Source organism: Lampris incognitus, chromosome 1, assembly GCF_029633865.1.
Source record: "Lampris incognitus isolate fLamInc1 chromosome 1, fLamInc1.hap2, whole genome shotgun sequence".
NCBI lineage: Eukaryota > Metazoa > Chordata > Actinopteri > Lampriformes > Lampridae > Lampris > Lampris incognitus.
Window position 1 is genome coordinate 131,620,289 of NC_079211.1, and position 16,768 is coordinate 131,637,056.

At 41.5% G+C, this 16,768-nt stretch overlaps 1 protein-coding gene across 3 annotated transcripts in view; it reads right to left on the bottom strand.

The window, feature by feature from the left end:
- The window catches only part of susd1 (sushi domain containing 1), a 55,507-nt gene extending 42,886 nt beyond the window's left edge, over positions 1-12,621 (bottom strand). The window contains exons 1-6 of one of the 3 annotated variants that reach the window (XM_056288833.1): positions 12,578-12,621; positions 11,807-11,890; positions 10,834-10,974; positions 10,275-10,430; positions 9,464-9,616; positions 5,319-5,498 (exon numbers count right to left, since the gene is read on the bottom strand). In XM_056288833.1, the coding sequence (XP_056144808.1) occupies positions 5,319-5,498; positions 9,464-9,616; positions 10,275-10,430; positions 10,834-10,974; positions 11,807-11,861 (685 nt within the window). In that variant the 5' untranslated portion in view covers positions 11,862-11,890; positions 12,578-12,621. Of the gene's footprint in view, positions 1-5,318; positions 5,499-9,463; positions 9,617-10,274; positions 10,431-10,833; positions 10,975-11,806; positions 12,104-12,577 lie in introns of those variants that run through there. The other 2 variants (XM_056288834.1, XM_056288835.1) reach the window with 2 other exon arrangements.
- Positions 12,622-16,768: the final 4,147 nt, after the last annotated feature.

A 16,768-nucleotide genomic window follows, 5' to 3' on the forward strand; every position in this document is an offset into this window, starting at 1 on the left:
AATAGGAAAATCCCCTTTTACTTTGCTCCCAAGATGGATCATTTGTATATCCCAAAGTGGTTAAAGGGATTGTCCCAGATGGCCAGCATTTAATCTCAGTGTGTCCAAAATGTTCACTCATTCCTGTAGAAAGATCGCTGAGGCATTTGAACCCCCTACTTGCACCAAGAGAGCTGACCCCTCTGGTGATATTAATACTATATGGAAGTGACATGCAAAGAAAAGAGTCCATATTAACACTTGCAAGGTGCTCAAAGTAAACTACAATAACTTTTTTTCTTTTTGGCCCTTTTTTTCCCCCAATTATACTTGGCCAATTACCCAATTTTCCGAGCCGTCCCGGTCTCTGCTCCACCCCCTCTGCCGATCCGGGGAGAGCTGCAGACTACCACATGCTTCTTCCGATACATGTGGAGTTGCGAGCTGTTACTTTTCACCTGACAGTGAGGAGTTTCGCCAGGGGGATGTAGCGCGTGGGAGGATCATGCTATTCCCCCCAGTTCCCCTTCCCCACTCACCAGGCGCCCTGACCGACCAGAGGAGGTGCTAGTGCAGCGACCAGGACACATACCCACATCCGGCTTCCCACCCGCAGACACTGCCAATTGTGTCTGTAGGGACGCCCGACCAAGTCGGCGATCCCTGTGTTGGTAGGCAACAGAATAGACCATAAAATACAATTAACAACATTTTAGGCGATAATGGATACACCTTGTGAGCAAGGTACAGAGTTTAGGTTCTTGTGCAGTTAGAAGATAATATAGAAAATATAGAATATATTGCCGAGATAAGATGGAATATATTACAATTTCAGTTTTGTTTGTGGAAGTTGTTGCATGTGAAGCCTAACTATACTGCAGTTGGGCATTTGATAGTCATCAAAAGCTGCACCTTCACACCACAGGTCAACATCCTCCCAAAGTCCATTCTCTCCACACACTGAGAAGTTTTTCACTCCCATGGTGTGGTAGCCCTCTGTACATTGGTAATACACCACACTGCCAACGTGTGACATGTTGTCCCAGAACACTTTAGTGTGCGGTTTAAAAGCAGGTTCCCCACATTTAATTTCTACAACAGAAATGGTGACAAGCCACTTAAGTACAGCAGTTGAGAAGAAATACATTACGTTTGTCTAAGTTGGTCACAAAAATTGCCCCCCGCCCCCCAAAAAAAAGAAGTTTGAAAAAGAAGTGATATCATACTAGTAATAATAATAATAATAATACTGGCTAATATTACTACTGCTTCCACTACTTCTACTACTACTATTACTACTACTACTACTACTACTACTAATAATAATAATTATTATTATTCTATTGCTTATAGCATTAAGATAGTCTAGTCACATAAGTCTGCGGTGAGCTTGCTAACCTAATACTATGATGTTTGAGTGAATGACGTTATTACCTTGGCAGAGCACAAAGGCCTCATCCCATTGTCCTATGTCAGTACAAGCTGATTTATTTCCCCCTCCAACATTGATATATCCAGAGATACATTGGTAAACCACCTGAGAGCCCATGGTGGACCCTCCATCCCACAGCATGACTGAATGAGGCTGGGGAGGAGGCACACCACAGTCCACCTCTAGAACAAGAGGGACATTTCATTAGACTGTATAACTGTCGGTGGCTCTCAAATAGTTTCATCTCACTAAGATTGAAACATTTGCATTTTGCAATATAGTTCATGCAATTATCTTTGTAGTCTCTCCTGGAGACAATATATGTGTATATTTTTAAAAAAATATTCGAAATAACTGGACAGCGAAAAAACCAAAATGCCAACACACGGGAGTAAGTGGTTACCTTTGCATGAGATGTTTGTCTTTGTCCAGTAACCATTAACTGTACACAAAGCAATATTATTTGCCTCCTTGTCATAGAATCCGTCTTTACAGTAATAAAACACTGTGGTCCCAGGTGAGGAGCTGCCATTCCATTCATGCCCAGTGTGGGGCAGTATAGGAGGCACCCCACATAATATCTCTGAGATAGGAGACATCATGAAAGTGGAATTATGAATCTAAAACTTGGTTGCAAATTAAGATATCTTAGGTCTACAATTGGGAAAAGAATGCACCTACTGTAACATAAGCATTTCTAACATAGAAGTAAAATTCATTGAGGAAAAACTTCCTATTAGCAAATTTTAGGACTATTGCCTAAATCATGATCTGTAAGAAATGGGAAACTTGAATCAAGAAACAGCCGGAGGTAGCTGTGATGATGAAATAACTAAAGAGTATCATTTGACATCGTTTGATAATTTGGGTACTGAATTACCTTGACATGATAAGGCTGGTTGAGTCCAGTGACCGTTTTCAGTACAGAGCGACATATTATCGCCACCTTTGTTTAAAAAACCCTCTTTGCAGGAATAGAGCACAGTTCTGCCTGGGGTGGAGTCACCGTCCCATACCTGCTCAGTAAATTTAATCACTGGGGGACTCCCACACAAGATCTCTACAAGGAAAATAATACGAACCACAGTAATGCCATTAAAATACAGTAGGTGTTGTCAACACCAGGGTTAGGGTCAAGTCAGTTTCAGTTCAGTCAATTCACTGAATTATTTTTTCTTAAGAACACAAAACTGGGAATGTGTTACTGTAAGAAAAGATCTTATGACCATGTCGTATGTAAATGATCAGTAAGAAAGAAAAGTTGAGATAGTATTGGTAAAGCAAAAAGAAATGCAAACCAAAGCTAATTCAGCAACACACACACGTGCACACGCACACACACACACACACACACACACAACCTGAACAAGGACTGGCAAGCTCACTAAGACATGCATGCATGCTTGGGTGCAGAGAAAGAAAATTAATGCAGATTCATTAGGTCCAACAAAAAGATGCAATTTGATGTTATTCCCTTCATTTAAGGGGATAAACTAAACCAATAAACCAAACTAGAGTTTAGACTTAAATTTTAAAATCAGCGAAGTGAATGTGAATTGACCCTAACCGTTGTCTCAAATGGAAGTGAGAGATAGTTTGATGAGACAGTGACAGTCGGGGTACCTTGGCAGAGCACAGATGCCTCCTCCCACTGGCCTCTGGGAGAACAGACAGAGACACTGTCCTGGCCCACATTAACATATCCAGAGTCACACAGATAAACCACCTCTGAGCCCATCCGGGAGCTCTGGTTCCACAGCACGTGTGAGTGAGGATAGGCAGGGGGTGAGCCACAGTCAATCACTGAGGGGCCAAATAGTGTCACACAGAACTGAATAAATTAACTTTTGCCATAAGGAAAAGATGGTTTTTTTGCAGCTTTGTTTTTTGGTTTTTCATGAGCAGGTAGTTTAAATGGACATGTGTTAAGCTGAGTGGGTTTCCTTACCCGTTGGCTCTTAAGCACTGTCATAACACCCCCCTCCCCCAAACAGAACAAAAAGCAAAAACCCAAAAAACCACTTTTAATTTGAAAAAATAACAGCGTACACAGATGACAAAATAACCATTCTCTTATTTCCTAAAAAAAAACCCCATAATGTTTGTCAATTAATTTGTTTCATTCCACAGTAATTGCCATAGAATTAGTGCGGAATATCTGGAGTTTGAGCTGCTTTTTTATGTGCTACATCTTTTTACTTGTTAGTTATGATTGTCGGTGTTTTCTGTAAGCAGTGTCCCGTTTGCTCCGTCTGTTGTCTCCCTTGTGGTGTTTCATGGATGAAGGTATTCCCCATCATGGAGTCAGTTAATTGCAGTTACTGTTCACATTGGCCAACAGGCGTTCTCAGCAGCTTTCCACTCCCTCCGGATCTCCCTCCCTCCATCCGTCCATGATGCTGCATTTTCTCATTATTGTTGTTATCATTAATTATTATTGCATCTACTATTGCTGATACTACAGGTTCACAAAAGGATTTAAATCACACATGAATAGAGAGTGAAAGAGAGAGAGATTCATGTCCTTTACCCTTCTTTGCCTTTCCTTGGTTCTCTTGTGGTGGTCTGTGGAAACAGTGTGGTACTAACACTGCCATGGTCAGCTGTATAATTTCCATTTCAGCTACCTTTACCAAAACTGTAACCATGCGTTGTGGCCCTTTGAATGGCATTTGTACTGGTATGGTACAAAATGCTACTATATGCTATGCCGCACAGTGCTATACTATGATTTCAAAATGTACATTGTACATAAAGTACGTGCAACCTGATTTGTTGCAATAGTAAAATATGCTGATTTTTCCTCACCATGATTGCAATTGCTAAGATGGAGTGCAAGGTTTATGGCTTTAGTGCCCTGACAACAGATGAAATACTAGAAAAATCAACTTTCCTTTCCTTAAATCACATTACAAATCACAGCAAAACACGAAAAGTCAATTCACGTCATGCCTTGTCACTTCATATCATATCACATCACTTCACATCACATCACATCACATTATGGTGCATTACCCCATTTTATGCTATACCACACATAGACAAGCAAGTGCCCTGGGGTGCCAAGCGTATGTATCCTGGTTTTCACAGAAAGGGGAATCAGTTCATCTGGACACAACGTTTATAGAGAGAAATGTTTCATCACTTATCTAAGAGACATCTTAAGTCTCAACTGACTACAGGTGTCAGGGATGTGCACATCCTCATTGAGAGAGTGGCCACTGGCCTGTAGGTGGGTGTAGACTGCAGAGTCGAGTGACTACTCTTTCAAGGATGAGGCTGTGCATATCTTTGATAGGGAGGAACGCTGGTTTGAATGGGGAGTCAAAGAGGCCATCTATGTGAAGAGGGAACGACCATTCCTGAACTGGGGAGGGGGGCTAAGAGTACCCGCTGCCATCTTACAATGCTGTTATTGCAATCATTTCCCAATCCTCTGTGAATAGTACACATGGCCATTGTAATTCTAGTTAATGGTCACGCCAACTTGCATATGAAACCAGTTGTTGTTTTTGGTCGTTATGCCACTGTATTGTTTAGAAGGGTGGGGATACTTGCAGTCAGGTGAGACTGAAGAGGTCACGTGGATGAGTGATGAAATGTTTCTCTCAATAAACATGTCCATATGAACTGATTCAACTTTCTTTGATTTCCTAACCTGGATTACTGAACATGCATACTGATATCCTGGTTTTCCTTTCAACCCATCTCTACACCAGGTGATTTCCCTGATTGCGACCTTTCAACCAAAGGGAACTGACTAATCTGTGAAACAACCTGATGTAGTCATGGCTTGGAAGGAAAACCTGCACACTCTTGGCACCCAATGGCCCACGGTTGCCTATGTCCATGCTATACTATGTTTATATGATGAGTTGTGTTGTGTTGTTATGATGCCTTAGGTTACCTTCACAAACCATGGTTGGTCCTTTCCATGCTCCATCAGCCCCACACACACAGGTATTGTTTCCACTCCTCCACAACAAGCCGTCATCACAGTCGAATACAGCCACGCTGCCGTACCTGGTCCCCGTAGCTGACATCAACATCATATCCTCTGCTGATGGAGGCTGGCCACAGTCAATCACTGACAGGAAGAAAATGATGAAAAAAACAATATTATAGTTTGGATCTGGGGCAGGAAACTTATTTTTCCATCTGGGCAGAGTTTCAGGTGAACTCACAATTCATGATCTTCTTTCCCTATTTCTCCTGCTAAAAAATTAATCTATTGCTACATTATGACCGCTAAATGATGGTTGGTAAAGAAAACAAACTTAGGGGTGCCCTGATGGCTCACCTGGTTGAGCACATGCCAAATAAGGCTGAGTCCTTACCGCAGCGGCCTGGGTTCGAATCTGACCTGGGCCCTTTGCTGCATGTCATCTTCTCTGCCTGTCCTGTTTTTCTCTACTGTCACTATCCAATAAAGGTGGAACATGCCTAAAAAATAATCTTTAAAAAAACAACAACAACAAAGTTTGCAACTATAATCAACACTGAGCATGAGTAAGCTGATCACCACTTTCATTTTCCTAGTCTGTTTAGATCCCATTTCACTCATTACTAAGATAGCAGTGTTTTACTGTAATAACATCTAAGAATCTCGATAACAGATTTGGTTCATATAGTATTTGAGAAAAAAAAACTTCCACCAAGGATGCACAAGCCAGTGCTTTCTTATTACCAGTCCCAAGCCTGGAAAAATGGGGAAGGTTGCACCAGGAAGGGCATCTGGCATAAAACCTTTGCCAACTCAAATACTATGTGGATCATAGATCAGATTTCCATATCGAACTGGTTGAGGCCAGGGTTACCGATGACCACCACTGGTACTGTTGGCCAGCAGGGTGCTGGTGGAAACTATGCTACTGTTGGATGAAAGAGAAGGAGAGGGGAAGGCATGTCCAGAGGCAGCGGGAGAGGAGGAAGGGTTAGGAGTGTGGAGGTGAGCGTCAGAACTTTGAATGTTGGCACTATGACTGGCATAGGGAGAGAGCTGTCTGATATGATGGAGAGAAGGAAGGTAGATATACTGTGTGTGCAAGAGACCAGGTGAAAGTGGAGTAAGGCCAGGAGCATCGGAGGTAGGTTCACACTCTTCTACCATGGTGTGATGGGAGGAGAAACAGCATAGGGGTAATTCTGAAGGAAGAGTATGTCAAGAGTATGTTGGAAGTGAAGAGATTGTTGGCCAGAGAGATGAGTATGAAGCTGAAAATCAAAGGTGTGTTGATGAATGTTATCTGCACATATGCCCCCATAAGTTGGATGTGAGATGGAAGAGAAAGAAGAATTCTGGAGTGAGTTGGATGAAGTGGTGGAGAGTGTACCCAAGGAGGAGAGAGTGGTGATTGGAGCAGACTTCAATGGGCATGTTTGTGAAGGGAACGGAGGTGATGGGCAGGTATGGTGTCAAGGAGAGAAATGTGAAAGGACAGATGGTGGTGGATTTTGCGAAAAGGACGTAAATGGCTGTGGTGAATAGATATTTCAAGAAAAGGGAGGAACACAGGGTGACGTATAAGAGTGGAAGAAGGTGCATACAGGTGGACTATATCTTATGTAGAAGGTGCGATCTAAAAGGGATTGGAGACTACAAGGTGGTGACTGGGGAGAACGTAGCTAGGCAGCATTGGATGGTGGTCTGTAGGATGACTTTGGAGACCAAGAAGAGGAAGAGAGTGAAGGCAGAGCCAAGGATCAAATGGTGGAAGTTGAAGAAGGAAGAATGCTGTGTGGAGTTCAGGGAGGAGTTAAGACAGACATTGGGTGGTAGTGAAGGGTTGCCAGATGGCTGGGCAACAGCTGCAGAAACAGTGAGGAAGACAGCTAGGAAGGTACTTGGTGTGTCATCTGGACAGAGGAAGGAAGACAAGGAGACTTGGTGGTGGAACGAGAAAGTACAGCAAGGTATACAGAGGAAGAGGTTGGCAAAGAAGAAGTGGGATAGTCAGAGAGATAAAGAATGCAGACAGGAGTACAAGGAGATGTGGCATAAAGTGAAGAGAGAGGCGGTGAAAGCAAAGGAAAAGGTGTATGATGAGTTGTATGAGAGGTGAGACACTAAGGAAAGAGAGCAGGACTTGTACTGATTGGCTAGACAGAGGAACCAAGCTGGGACGGATGTGCAGTAGGTTAGGGCAATCAAGGATAGAGATGGAAATGTGCTGATAAGCGAGGAGGGTGTGTTGAGAAGGTGGAAGGAATACTTTGAGGGGCTGATGAATGAAGAAAGTAAGAGCGAGAAAGAAGGTTCGATGATGTGGGGATAGTGAATCAGAAAGTGGGGTGGATTAGCAAGGATAAAGTGAGGTCAGCTATGAAGAAGATGAAGAGTGGAAAGGTGGTTTGTCCAGATGACATACCTGTGGAGGCATGGAGATGTTTAGGAGAGATGGCAGTGGAGTTTTTAACTAGATTGTTTAACACAATCTTAGAAAGTGAGAGGATGCCTGAGGAGTGGAGAAGAAGCATACTGGTACCAATTTTCAAGAATAAGGGTGATGTGCAGAACTGTAGCAACTACAGAGGTATAAGCCACAGCATGAAGTTATGGGAAAGAGTAATAGAAGCTAGGATGAGAGGAGAGGTGATGATTAGTGAGCAGCAGTATGGTTTCATGCCACGAAAGAGCACTACACATGCGATGTTTAATTTGAGAATGTTGATATAGAAGTACAGAGAAGGTCAGAACGCATTACACTGTGTCTTTGTGGATTTAGAGAAAGCATATGACAGGGTGCCGAGAGAGGTGTGGTATTGTATGAGGAAGTCGGAAGTTGCACAAAAGTATGTTGGAGTGGTGCAGGATATGTATGATGGCAACGTGACAGTGGTGAGGTGTGCAGTTGGAATTACTGATAGGTTCAAGGTGGAGGTGGGATTACATCAAGGATCGGCTCTGAGCCCTTTCTTATGTGCAATGGTGATGAACAGGTTGACGGACGAGATCAGGCAGGAGTCTCCATGGACAATGATGTTCGCGGATGACATTGTAATCTGTAGTGCGAGTAGGAGCAGGTTGAGGAGAGCCTGGAGAGGTGGAGCTATGCACTGGAGCGAAGAGGAATGAAAGTCAGTAGGAGCAAGACGGAATATATAGGCGTGAACAAGAGGGAGGACAGTGGAATAATGAGGATGCAATAAGTAGAGTTGACGAAGATGGATGAGTTTAAGTACTTGGAGTCAACTGTTCAAAGTAATGGGGAGTGCGGAAGAGAGATGAAGACGCGAGGGCAGGGTGGAGTGGGTGGAGAAGAGTGTCAGGAGTGATTTGCGACAGAAGGATACCAGTTGGAGTTAAAGGGAAGGTTTACAAGATGGTTGTGAAGCCAGCTATGTTGTACGGTTTGAAGACAGTGGCACTGAAGAAAAAACAGGAGGCAGCAGATTTGAAGATGCTAAGATTTTCATTGGGAGTGATGAAGAAGGACAGGATTAGGATCAAGCATATTAAAGGGGCAGGTCAGGTTGGACCATTTGGAGACAAAGCAAGAGAGGCAAGATTGAGATGGTTTGGACATATGCTAATGGAGAGATGCTGGGTATATTGGGAGAAGGATGCTGAATATGGAGCTGCCAGGGAAGAGGAAAAGAGGAAGGCCGAAGAGGAGGTTTATGGATATGGTGAGGGAGGACATGCAGGTGGCTGGTGTGACGGAGGAAGATGCAGAGGACAGGAAGAGATGGAAATGGATGATCCGCTGTGGCGGCCCCTAACAGGAGCAGCCAAAAGTAGTAGTAGTAGTAGTAGTAGTAGTAGTAGTAGTAGTATTTGAGGGAAAAAAATAACCCTGTATTTATTTTAACCTGGTAGAAATGCCAAATGGATGGACAGGGCACTGATGTCCAGAAAGTGAAGAAAATGACAGGAAAGTACCTCAGAGTCAACTTGGTAAACTCTTCTCTGACTGAAAACTTAGCTGATGCTGTTCGTGTTTCCCTTTTAACAAATAAGACACTATACATTAGGTTAAATTTGATGAAATGTTTGATCACATTTTCTGGTTGAGTACAGTTTGAATCAGCGGTCTATTTAGGTTGTTTTACCTTTGCAGGAGGCCTTGTCTCGTTGGGGGTGAAAAGGCTGTGCTCCATTATGGACTTGGTACCCCACCTCACAGTGACACTCGAAACTCCCGTCCAGGTTCATGCATCGCCCCCCCTCTCCACACAGCCCTGACACTTGGCATTCATCGATGTCTTTGTAACCAAAATGAAAGCAGGGTTAGCAGTTGGTATTAACACGCTGACTGTGAATCTTATTTGCACCTGCACAGAAAAAGGCCAAAGTTTTTTGGACAGTTTTGCTCATTTTGTTAAGGAGTCTCTTGGGGAAAAGGGTCTATTTACATGACTATACCAGCCTATTTACCTTGTGATTAATTGAGTGGAATATGTTTTTACTTGTAAGTCTATACATTTATAGTCTATGGTTTTGAGGATATTTGCATGTATTTTGACTGTAAACTGACTGTACTTTGAGTATTTGCGTGATGAGAGAAGCATGCTCCAACACTTCTTCTCTATGTTGGAGTAAAACCCCAATAAAACATGAGCAATACCTACATTAATATGCTCAAATAAATTCCAGATTGCATCTTTGATATTCAATATGAAGATTATAATAAGAAGCAAGGCTCGCCAAGCATCGGCAGATAGAGTTCATTCACGTCATATCTGTCGCTGAAGATATGTGGTGATGTGGTGTCAATGAGTTTTCCAATAAAATCTGCTTATGATGCTGTTTTAAGTCAACATTTAACTAATTTATGTAAGAATTAATGTATTTCTTTGTATATTTCTCTGTACTTAGATGATTGATGATGTGATAATGGTAATACCCCCAAACAGAACGTACCCTGGCAGTGGGTTCCATCATTAGGAATGAAGCTAGACATGCTGTTGGAGGGGCTGTAGCCAGACAGACAGGTGCAATAATAACTGCCGTATGTGTTGTGACAAGACGTGTGATGCCCACAGATCTTATTGGCTCCAATCTGACACTCATCTTTGTCTGGAAGAAAAAGTCACCGCTTAAACTTTATACTTTGACAGTGAAGAGAGACTGTTTTGTGCATCTTGCTCCCTTTTTTTTAATGCACAAGATCACATGATAACAAAAGAAACTGAGTGATAATTTTCCAATTCATTCAATTCAAAATGTAAATTTAAACTGTAATTCAAATGATCATGGTTAACGTGGTGTAAGCATCAGAGTTACTTAAATTGCAGTGTATAGAAAATGTAAATTTGCTTGGGTTCTAGACATGAGGACGTGTTGCACACATGACTTGATGATAGAAAACTACCCATAGCTTTTGAAGGAAAAAATGTTTTCCTGATATTTGTAGAAGTGAATGCTGATCCTGGTGTGTAGTGAATAGTAGTGTAGCATAAATTAAAAAAAAAAAAACTACCTTGACAGAAGGTTCTCCCATTTCCAACAAAGCCATACATACAGTTACAGACTTTTCCAGAGCCGTCAGACTTGTCATCACATGTGGCATTAGCATGACACGATGAGCACACATCTGGAGTCTGGCCCATTGCCCTTATATCTTAAAGATTTGACAGAAAAACCATTATTCGTTATCTTGCAGGGTTTTATTCCACTACACCACAGCCATTGTGTGCATGTACATGGACCTGCAATTATTTTCCTCCAGTATGACTGCTGTGCTGCACCTGGAGCAGTCTTGCTATGGGTAGACCACAGCATCAGCACCCTTTGGTTTTTAACTGGAAAGCTAGGTTTGATGTAGAATACCAGTACATAGAGACCATCATGTAACCTTTCCAGTACCTTTGATAATGGGCCAAATGTGTTTAGGTGTCTAACTAAAATCCTTCTGCACCCATGATGACCCAAATCATAGTCAAACATGTAACCAAATCTGAACGGTATGCACATAGTGAAAGCATGTAGCAGAATCAGAATCAGAATTAGAATCTGGCTAGAATCAACTAACTGAGTTTTAACATACCAGGAATTTGATTTAGGGTCAGGTCGATTTGATTGATTATTGGGTAAATTGCTCGGGCGCTTTGTCTTAAAAGTTTGGAATTCTTGTATATGAAGTTATAATGTACACAGCATGGTACCCTTACAAATAATGTGTGCTGGAAAAACACATATCTGTCTCTGTTGTGCCAAAACTTTCAAAGTTACAGTAACTCTCTCCTGTATATCACTTGTTGTCATTAATTTCATCATCAATAAAGGCATGAATATTCTGAAAAGGATTTTCATTTCATTTTTAAAAATGTCTTCAAAATGAGAAATCTAAGCTAAATTGAAAGAACATTTTTTGGTGAGGTTGATAGAGATCAACACAAAAATAGATAAATAGGTAGAAAAAAACTGACTGTGAATTTGTATGATAATCTCACCTGTGAGGGAACAGAGCAGAAAAAACACAGCCACAGTTTTATGTCTCCAGTCCATCCTCTCTGTTCGTGTCTCCCAGTCCTTCCCTTTAGACACTGAATCTGTCAGACTACCACTTTATCCCATTCTTTCTTTCTTTCTTTCTTTCTTTCTTTTTTAAGTTCCGTCTTGTTGACTGCTGCTGATGCTGGGCGGATTCGATAACTCAGATTGAGGGGAGGGCGTGCGTGTGAACTGCAGTCACCCAGAAAGCTGTTCCTTTTCTCAATGGTCTTCTTCGAGCTGACAGTTTGTGGTTTTGTCATTTACATGACATATCCAGTTATGCCTCTCAGGCGTTGGTGGTATACTTTGTATAACAGGGTCATCAGACTCACTCTGGTGGATTGCTAACTCATGCTGCGGTGGCTGATAAGGGTTATATTGGGACCCAGAAACCTGGCTGGTTGGATGCTCTGATGTGTCATTTTTCACACATTTATGCCAGACTCACGTATCATACTACATGTTCCCAGCAGATTTTACAAAACAAAAACAAAAAAAACCAAAAACCTTCTAAAATGTGTTTGTAGAAAGTTGCACATCCTTTGTAAGATAAATAGATAGCTGTCACACAGGAAAGTCCATCAAGTGAACCTGCAGAATGCTGCGCGGATAGTTAAAGGTAATATTAACGATGGCCGCTGTTATATTCAACAGAAATTATGGACTCAAGCTGGTAATGTTAGTAGACATGGGTGATAGTATAAAACATAAATTACAATGCACCCTACCTTAAGTTCCAATTAACCAATCACTTCTATCTGAGCAGTATTTGCAGGACTCATTCAAAGATGAGAGGACCCTTTCTTCCATCCATGTTAGGTGTCTTGAATAATCCTTGGGCATGTTCCAGGAAACAGAAACATGCAAAAACATCAAATTGGCTCAGAGCCACGGCTTCTAAGTCAAGACCCTTTAACTGAAGGGAGCCTACCAGCTTCTACATTTGACCACAGAGTTTCTAGTATATCTTAGAGGTAGTACATTGGCACGGTGTGGGAGGGGGAGATAAGTCACTGGGCTGCTATCTCTCTGTCCACTAGGGCCCTGATGGGGGTCTCTGCCAGTTCTGGAGTGGACTGATTAACACTGGCTTGTTCAAGACTTGTCTCTCAGAGCAAAGTGTCAAGATGTCACTTGGACTGGAAATTTTTAATCGTGAGAAAGTTCTGTCTAAACCCTGGCCCAGCCTGAGGGGCATTGCTTTGTATCAGACCAAACCTCACTCGAGCCTAGCATTGCTGACAATTTGCTCATAATGCATTATAACCAAAAGTAAATTTTGATTAGGTTATGTCACCAAGTAATTCATTCAGCAATTAAGTATGGCGTTCAGCGCATCCTGAACTGAGCATATCCATAAATTAGTCAACTAACTCCAAGCCTATCAAGTTTTAATCAGCCCACTTGTTCCATTAAACAGCATGGGTTGAGGCATACAAATTAGCACTGGCATACAAAGACATTACACTGATACACACATGGTTTTAGGTTGGTCCTAATTTCTAAATTTTACTGTTCATTAAAATTTAGCTATATTACATTTATTCACCATGTTGTACTTCAACAGGTCTACTTGTCTTATCTGAATTTACGTATTCTTGTTACTATTGCTATGGTGTTCTTCAGTTGTTATTCTCAAAGGTGATATGTCATCTATTTTATATACAATCTATAGTTTTTTCATAACTACCTCTCTTTTCAAAAGTGCTATAAAAAGAATTAGTAGTAATACTTTTGGTAATGAAACAAGATTTTATTGTATTACCTTATTGTGCACACACACACACACACACAAAGTACAGATAGAGGCTAAACATAACTGAAGTTGTAAAGCAATCTATCTTTCTTTATTGGATGTCAGCACCAGATCTCTGCAGCCTATATGTGCAGTTATCACAAAGCCTATCACTCAGATCAGGGAGTGCTACAAGGACATGCAGGAGTATCAAAAGTATCAAAACTTTCTGAGAGAATGGACGATTTTGCTGTCACGTTTTTAAGCGATACAATTTCTCTTTGCATAAAGACCTCATTCAAAAACCAAACAATCATACGAAATCATAATAACAACTGATATTAAATAATACTGACCATTACTATGATGATATTTTTACCACAGTGTTAGGTTGCAGTGCCACTAGAGCTTGAAATAAACGCCATGATTGAGAATACACATTAAGAGAGCATAACACTTGTCAATGTAAACGCATTGAATATCAACATGACCAGTAAAAAAAAAACTGATGCTGTCATTTAAAATAAACTGTACTGTTGTTGGCAGCTGACTATGAGATTGTAGGACGTGGTTATTGCAGTGGCAGTACAGCCCTACATCAATACTGGACCATTCAAATAGTCAAAGTTGCATTTGAAAATTGAAAGTAATAATAAATAAAATGAATGAATAAATAAATAAATTACCATTTCTTAAAATGTTCACTCTGCTTAAACCAGGTCTCCAATGAAATGCTCAGGAACATAATACGTTTTAATTTCCATGTTAGATATTTTGGGCCACATTTATTGAGCAGCTTGTGAACGATTTCATCTGCATATTGATTAAACAGTAGGTCTGGTATTGATGAGAATTTATGAGAGTTATATTAGTTTGGAAAAATGTTTGTATATTACAACAGAAACATATTAAATATATTGAATATTTGCATATTACAAAAGCTTGGTGGCGCAGTGGTTAGTGCAGTTGCCTCATAGCAAGAAGGTCCTGGGTTTGAGCCCTGGGGTAGTCCAACTTTGGTGGGTCATACTGGGTTGTCCTCTGTGTGGAGTTTTGCATATTCTCCCCATGTCTGTGTGGGTTTCCTCCGGGGGCTCCAGTTTCCTCCCACAGTGCAAAGATGTGTAAGTCAGGTGAATTGGCTGTACTAAATTGTCCCTAGGTATGAATGTTTGTGTGTGTGTGTGTGTGTGTGTGTTTGTGTGTGTGTACGTGTGTGTGTGTGTGTGTGTGTGTGTGTGTGTGTGTGTGTGTGTGTGTGTGTGTGTGTGTGTGTGTGTGTGTTGGCCCTGGCGGCCTGTCCAGGGTGTCTCCCCACCTGCCGCCCAATGACTGCTGGAATAGGCTCCAGCGACCCTGAGAGCAGGATAAATGGTTCAGATAATGGATTACAAAAGCTCCCCAACATGCATAGCCTGAGTTATTCTTATGGAAACCCATAAATCTCTGAGTGTTATCTAGTTGCTCTTTTGTTGTTAAATGTAGGGCTTACTGATCAAGGGCTGTTGAAAAATTAGGGGAGGCAAATTCACATGCAGAGTAAAATGGTTAGTCAAGTTAAAGAAATTCCTGTGCACATCCAGGTTATCTCAGCAGATTACTTTGATTCTTCATTACTAGCACACTCCAAAGGGAGAGAAGTGGTTGTTTGAGTATACTGTAGACTTAATGCAGCCATCTATGAGTCGTATTCTTATTTTTACCATTGATAGGATTAACCTGTATCATTTTCCCCTATAACACATAGGAACAATCTTTACCAGCCAACAACAGCACCACTGATGCTAAAGAAGCCCACTGAGGCAAATTTGTAATTTGTGATAATGGGCTATACAAACAAATAAATAAATAGATAAAAAACAAATTGACTTGATTGCATTCATGTCTGTATTAAGATTCCATCAACTGATACCTTTACATGTTGGATTAGTAAAATGTAAACTATCAACGTATTAAGTTGAAACACTGCTGAAGAAAATGTGTTTTGTGACTACTAGGTTCAATATGACATCAAAGTGACTCTGAAATGTTCTTCTTTTTCTGACTTTGGACATCAGTATTTTTCTTCTGCATGATGAAGAACCTTTCCTTCTCTCCTTTATGCTGAAATTTATAGGCATAATCAGTCATCCTTTTTAATTGCGAGGGATTAGTAGGCTATTTTATCAAACTACTCATGTAGAATATGCTTTAACTTTGAAAGTTTCGTAAATCTGATGAGAAAACTTAGTTTGGATGTATATGTACAAGAAAATATATGCCTACACACATAACAGATTGATAAATGAGGCCAGTTGTTGTTAAGAAACTGTTTTTGTTTTTTTTTGCATATCACTCTTGTGCACAGATTTATGTATTTCACCAGAAAGCAACCAGGAGTGATTCCCCATGTTCAAAATCGGAGTCTTTGCTTAAGCACACCTAGACAGGTGTAATCAAATTTGAAACCCCTTTTCCTTACAGTGAAATAATTTTCCAGCTGGCAGGTCATACAATGGTACAGAAACAACAGCGCTGTGATTTGGGTTGGAGGCTCTCCACCGCCTCTGGCGGAGAAACCTCAGGTGCTGGAGACTCCTTACACTCAGACAACGAGCCACTGGAGGTGGACAACAACCTCCCGCACACCAGGTCTGCAGCATTCCCATCCATCATGGACATGTCCGTCACCGTTTTCTCTCTCAATGACATGTCTCCGTCATCGTCGTCATCAATGAGCACAAACTCCTTGACGTACACCATTCCTGCTCCCAGCCCATGGAGACTGTGGCTCTCCCCCGATTCATCATTGGTGTGTGCATCCACAAAGGTCAAAGTAGAGGTCTCAGTTAGGGTCTCATGAGGGTCGGTCGAGTTATCCTCCGGACCTGAATAAGCCTGGCTGCTGGAGTCAATCATCCACATGGAGTCTTTCCCGTTGGCCATCACATCTGACGCAGAGAAATCATTTCCCCTGCAGTCTTGGCTGGTGACCTGGTGAAATCCATCTCTCAGATTCTCCGCGGTGCTGTTGTTCTCAGGGCACTTTGTGTAAACCACCCTTTGGCAGTCATCGTAGACCTGCCCGCTGCTGCTCCCTGTTGGGGAACAGAGGTGGATGGTTATGGACTTTTCTATTGCATTATTTCTTCATATACTGTTTTGCTGGTCCACTAAACCAAAATGAAAACACAGAGAGGATAAG